The following is a 6,492-nucleotide window of genomic DNA, read 5'->3' as shown; positions in this document are numbered from 1 at the left end:
TGATGCTTTTCCGAAGTAAATTACACATTATAATAATTTATTTGATTTTATTGTTGAGGGGTGGGGCGGGCGGCTGAAACACATTCATTGCATTTTAACGGGAAAATATTTGAGATGTTAATCTTTTGTGTTCCGAGCGTGGTCGCGAAACACATCGAACTCGTATCTCAAGGCAGCACTAATTTAGGCTGATGATTTCAGCCCTCCACCACAGGTTCCTGGTGGTACTGCAACATTAGATCCATAGCTAACGCAACATGAAGGAGCCTTTATTTGGGGCATGAAAATGTGACAATTAATTTGGCATTTCCACACCGAGACGGCTGCGGACGTCCATAGCACCAATGTGGGATCGTCTCGACTTATTTATTACAATCGTTGTGCTGATTTCAATAAATAAAATTGAGAGAGTCAAGAAAAAAAAAGGCGTCCTACTTGACTTGCAGTGCAGAAGATTTGGCAAAATCTTCCATGTCGTTGACGAGCGGAGCGTGGCGTCACGCGACGATCCTTGTCCTCCATAAACTAGCTAGCTAACGCTTGAAAATAATAAGAGGAAAAGATACCGACAAATGTCAGTCGCTCAGCTCCAGTTTCACTTCCTGAGTCTTGTTAAGGCACGAGTCGATGTGTTTCTAGATGTTGGGCAGGTGGTAGTTGAACTTGTTGAGGTTGTAAAAGTACTTCTTGGTGTCCGGAGCAGGGAAGATGCTGCTGCCCGTCAGCTGAGGCAAACACTGACAACCGCATGCCAGAAGAGAATCAACATACAATAAAATGAAGCTAAACTAAAGTAATATTGTGAATTTTGTCTCGCTGAAATATATTGTAAACTAGCAAGATCTCCTTTTGTTTTTCATAAAGAGAGTGACTCACCCCGGCGGGCAGGTGTTTGCGCGGCAGGCGGGTCCTCCTGTTACCATGGCGATCGTGCCCCGCGTTGATGTTGACCTGTTTCGCGTTGGGGAGGCTTTTGTGTCTCATGCTGTCAAAGTAAGGATGCTGCAGCAGCTGCTCGCAAGCAAGACGCTCGCTTGGGTTCATACGAAGACAAGCCTGACGACAACATTGACGCAAAGTGTGTTCAGTTGACTTGAAGGAATAAAAGCAGAATAACACATGGCAACGTTCATTCAATATTAATTCATAAAATTGGAAAATAGGACGCAAAAATGTATCCATAGAAAATTAGATAAGACAAGAAATGAACTGAAAAAAAGTATATTATTATTATTATTAGAATATATCATGTTGCCATTACCTTCATGAGACTGAGTGTTTGGTGGGAGAGGTTTGGATATTTCAGCTCCAGAGGTTCCTAATGGGTTAGGGAGGGGGGACAAAGGGGAGAGAATATGTGTTGAAACTTGTCACTGGACGCAAGGCGCGCAATCCAATGGCAGGAGTTGTCGTGTGGCTCGGACCATTTGTTGAGGTTCCGGGATGGACAGGCCATGGAAGAAGTGATTGGTGCTGAAAACCTGCTGATGGCGACAGATCAGATCTCCTGCAACATATTATACACACAGAGACAAAAACAACAACAACAAAAAAAAAAGATACCATTCATAGTTTCAATTTGATTTAATTAAAAATTCAGGAATGATTGTTGAATATTGTTTTTTAAAATATATATATATTCTGTAATACTTGTATTTTATTTTAATTTAACAAATGTTTTAATATTAGTGATTTTGGGGGAAAAAAAAGAAAAAAACCCACTGTAAAAACAATTTAAAACTAACCAAAATCCATAAATGAAAATCAATGCGTGAGAAAGACTACAGGAAATGATATTTCTTTATACATTTATCTATTTTTTTGGGGGGGGGGGGTTAAAAGTGTTGTTTTAGCAAAGCTGACCGAGGGTCTTGCGGATCAGGTAGAGCTGGTCCATGTCGGACTTGCCGGGCCACAGCGGAATGCCGGAGAGGAGCTCGGCGAAGACGCAGCCGACAGCCCACACATCCACGGGGGGGCCGTACTGCGTGTCCCCCACCAGCAGTTCGGGGGCACGGTACCAGCGGGTGGCCACGTAGTCCGTGTACGAGTCGCACGGCCCCGCTACGTGCATGGCAAAAGCAACACAGCAACAATCAACGCAAAATCCATTCTCTTTTTTTTTTAACGAATAACTTACAAAACTATTATGTGTACAATACTCAATAATAACATCATAATCAATATTTTAAGAAATTATTAGATTGATTTCAATGGAAGAATTTTAGGATGTAACGCCATCGGGCTGCTCACTGAGAATCCTGGCGAAGCCGAAGTCGCACAGTTTGATGATGTGCTGTTTGGTGATGAGAATGTTCTCGGGCTTCACGTCTCTGTGGATACACTGGCCGGGGTAAGAAAGCGCACGGTTAAAAAAAAAAAAAAAGAGACCCGGTGGTCAGCGGGCGGCATGTTTGTGCCGAGGTGGGGGAGAAGGAATGCTTGTTAAAAAAGAAGAGAAACAAAGACGTGTGAAAGCGCGCTCACTCAGCTTACGTTGTGCTTGTGGCAAAAGTTGACGGCCTGGAGCGTCTGCCACGTGATGCTCTTCGCCAAATGCTCAGGAACGCTGCACTCAACAACAACAACAACCATTTTCAGCAATGTCCTCTTCGAGAGTCGATATAAGATGTCAACACCCCCACCACCCACCCGTTCAAATGCAAGATGTTTGTGATATTCCAAAAAAATAGGTCAAGATGAATCATTTGAAAACAAAATATGGAAAAATGTGGTCTGTAACATCTACAACTCAAATCTTTTCGGGAGGGGGGATATAGAAATAACATCGGACAACAGCAAATTTTAATAAGAGATAACTTTGGGTCTGTAAATGTATTTTTGATGCTGATTTCAAAAGTGTCTTCAGTTTTTTTCAATTTCATATTGCTTTTTTAAAAATTATTGAATTTTTATATTTTTTATTAATTATTTTAGGTTTGACTTGTAGTTGCGCAGTACGTATTTTACAATGCATTGTAATTCACAGCTAGGACGTTTCAGATAAAAATTGCACCTGGTGCTGAACCTCACTCTGAATTCAGAAATGTTACATAATAACACATTCTTATTATTATGAAAACCTGATGTGCTACAGAGATATAAAATATCCTGCACGCAGTCACAAAGGACAACTGTGATACGCCGAGATGCTTTTACGTTGACCAAATAATATGGATTTTACTGCCGCGCTCCGCACAAAGCTGCGTTGCCTCGCAGGCCGCCGTCTTTTCAGCGTCGCCACGGGAAACGGCCACCACGTGACTTGCGATTCGTAACAAGGTCCGCCCCTCCCGTAAAGGCGGCTGACGGCGCCCCGCCGGCACAGAGCATCGCCGCAAACATTCCCGGCGGGGCGCGTCCGCTTCCCCAGGAGACGGCCAACACAAAGCTGGGCACATACAGTATGTCAAGGGGAGATAATCCAATGTACACAGCGCCGCAACGCCGTGGTGCTATCACCGCCGCGCTGCGTCGCTCGGCAGCTGAGGATATGGTGTGTGTGTGTGTGTGTGTGTGTGTGTGTGTGTGCGTGTGTGTGTGTGATGCTGACCCTTGGGGATGTCGGTCCAGCTCATGGAGCACCGTGTGGTCGCAGTATTCGAAGACCAAGTGAAGCTTCCTCTTGCGGCGAAACACCTCGATCAGATTCACCAGGTTGCTGTGTTTCAGTTGCTGCACACACACACACACACACACACACACACACACACACATACATACAGTATATAAGCGCAGTGAGTGAGAGTGCTGGTAAGACGTCCACCTTCCTACCACTAAATCCAAGTGTTAATAGGCGCCCATAAAGCTGACGTTGCCCCCGGCAACAGCCCTGACTCTCCCTAAGACACCCCCCTTTACCCGACCAGTGTCCCGCTATATTTATGGGCTGCCACTCCCACCCGCCACCGCTTGACTAATTAAGCAGAGCGGCTGACACTTGGACTCAGTACGAGGTGGCGGGCACGCTTCCAAAATTGGAGAGCTCAATTGTGATTTCAAGTCACAATTCCTTGCAACGGAATGTATTTTGAAAAAAACATAACAATTGATGAACTACTAATTAAGTAGCAATTTGAAAAGATGGACACCATATTGGTGACCACCCCCAAATTTTCAGGATGATTTAATGAGAAATGGTTGTCACATTCTTGTCATAAATTCATCTAAAATATTGACAGCGCGATAAAACGTTGACACGCATTTACACAAGACTTATTTTCATCATAGAGATATTTTTTTTTCATTTGACTTGTTTATTAAGTATTTTTTAGCATACCAATCATGACTAAAACAATTGCACTTTCATTTTATATATTTCAATATTAATATTTAAGCCTTGAAAAAAAATCTCTTCCTGGCACTTCATTCGTTACATGAGCCATTTTTAGTATCTTCAAATTTTTGCTTGTAGCGAAAGTAGCGAAGCCGTGCATGTAAAATACGATGCCAAAAGTAAATTCTAAAATAAAATAGAATGATGCATGTGTCGACCTTGAGCATCCTGATTTCCCTGAGCGCGATCTTCCTGATGGTGGGGTCGTCCTCCGATTCCACAAACTTCTTGATGGCCACGATCTGCCCCGAGTCTCTGTTGCGACATTTGAAGACCACGCCGTACGAACCCTCGCCGATCTTTCCCATCTTCTCGTACTTGTCCATCCTTTGATGCAAAGCATCCGCAAAACAAAACAAAAGTAACAAAAAAAAAAAAGAAAACCCCCAAATTCCCTATGACACAGAGGAAGAAAATTTGTTAGGGAGATCTACACTATACATAGAGATGGGTCATATTATGAAACAAAGTTGGAATATGATAATGTCATAACTGTGGAAGTTTTTTTTGTAAAATAATTTTACAAAAAAAATCACTTCAAGTGAAGGAGAAAGTCAGAATTGAACGACAATAAAGTTGTAATACTTCAAAACACTACTGGTAATTTTCTTTTGGGGGGGGCTTGTAACTCAAGGAAAAACAAGTTGTATTGTTTTTCCAGACAAGGTTGCAGTAATAATTAAAAAAAATATATGTCAAGTGCAAGAGAGAGAAAAAAAGCAAAAAAGTGTAAACGTCAGGTTGCATAAAAGACAATCGTACTGTCAAACTAAAACATGTCCCTTCATCAAGGCACAGTACCGCTGGTAAAACAACATCACCAACAAAAAAACAACTCTTTCGAGAAAACACCTCCAAAAATGATTTCATAAAGCTAAGAACAAACAAACAACAACAAAAAAACCCCATCACTTACTTTTGGGGGTGATGAAGAAAAATAAAAATCTCCTGAGATGTTTTGTTGGAGAGAAACTCAAGAGGCTTCCTCCTCTCTGAGGCTCAGATGTGATGTGTGGAGAGAAAAACCCTCCCAAAAAACTCCCTAACATCACACATGCACGCACCGCGCCATCCACCCAAACCTTCACAATAAATCGCACTGCTATTAAACATTCAATGCGGCAAGTTGACACAACGATAGTGCGATTCTTTACCATGTGTCAAATGACGATGAATGTACAGGAGACTATGTGCTTTCACTATGTTTGAATACTAAAGTGACCGACAAATAGATGTTTTTTTTTAACCGTTTCAAATGAAGGTGACTAAGGAGCATGACAGTATATGCCACGGTACTAAAGTGACACTAATGACTAGATAGATGCATTAGTTTTGTTGTTGTTAGCAAGGATGCTATAGTACTAATGTCACTAAGAGTGAGATTTAAATCCCACACATTTATTACGTGTCAAATATGACTGTCCAGGGGACCAAGTGCACATTGAGTCACGTAAACTTAAGCCTACTAGTGGTAGACAAGCATATTTCTTATTTTGAAGGTGTGACACACCGCCCATAACACGCCCGACTTGACACAGCTTCCTGGTCGACCAGCCAGTCGCCATAGCAACAGCCGGGGCGGCGAAAAAGAAAGAAAATTACTCGGTGGATTTCGTCCGCATAAAAGCTGGAACAACTAAGACATTTAAAAGCAGTTAGAGACAAGACAACAAATAAAAATAAATGACGAGGTAGTACCTTTGATGTCCTGGTAGCGGGGCCTTCCTGTTTGGAGGAGGATGCTTTGTGCCGAGTGCAAAAGGTCACGTCACACCGAGACCAATTAGCGCTGCTCGGGGGGCATCGGCAGAAGAGTGGCAGCCTAAACGGGGGAATTAATGGAAACAAATACCCACATGTCTGCCTCATCAACACTCGAGACACATGCAGAAAAAAATAGCATGGTGATGACAGATTACTTTATTAAAAAAAAAAAAGAGCACAAACACCTACAATTTTCATATATTTTTTAAAACTGGAATGACATTTTCACTATAACTGCAGTTCGTTGTAGTTAGTTTGATCAGTGTAAAATGTAGTTTGCGCTGTTTTCTTTCTTAATTTAATTTCATAATCCAAAAAGTTATTTTATTATTATTAGTTTGTTATTTCAAGAATTTTCATGAACTATAATAGCCTTGGTCGGGCCATGGACA

The 6,492-nt window shown here is 41.9% G+C and overlaps 1 protein-coding gene across 2 annotated transcripts; it reads right to left on the bottom strand.

Annotated features, from left to right (window-relative positions):
• Positions 1-248: 248 nt before the first annotated feature.
• Positions 249-6,384, bottom strand: cdkl1 (cyclin dependent kinase like 1 (CDC2 related kinase)). 2 transcript variants are annotated; one of them, XM_086127397.1, is made up of 10 exons: positions 6,035-6,384; positions 4,495-4,731; positions 3,554-3,675; positions 2,497-2,569; positions 2,254-2,344; positions 1,864-2,064; positions 1,425-1,507; positions 1,262-1,318; positions 877-1,056; positions 249-737 (listed from the first exon to the last, which is right to left on the bottom strand). In XM_086127397.1, the coding sequence occupies exons 1-10, from the start codon at positions 6,203-6,205 to the stop codon at positions 636-638; spliced, it is 1,317 nt and encodes a 438-aa protein (XP_085983523.1). In that variant the 5' UTR covers positions 6,206-6,384; the 3' UTR covers positions 249-635. The 2 variants fall into 2 exon arrangements, with proteins under 2 accessions (XP_085983523.1, XP_085983524.1); XM_086127398.1 differs by lacking the exon at positions 6,035-6,384 and adding an exon at positions 5,253-6,014.
• Positions 6,385-6,492: the final 108 nt, after the last annotated feature.

The sequence above is a fragment of the Hippocampus guttulatus genome, chromosome 13, assembly GCF_054856545.1.
Source record: "Hippocampus guttulatus isolate MCC_2025c chromosome 13, RoL_Hgut_1.0, whole genome shotgun sequence".
Lineage (NCBI taxonomy): Eukaryota > Metazoa > Chordata > Actinopteri > Syngnathiformes > Syngnathidae > Hippocampus > Hippocampus guttulatus.
The sequence above is the reverse complement of the archived record's forward strand: the minus strand, read 5'-3'. Positions and strand labels throughout refer to the sequence as shown.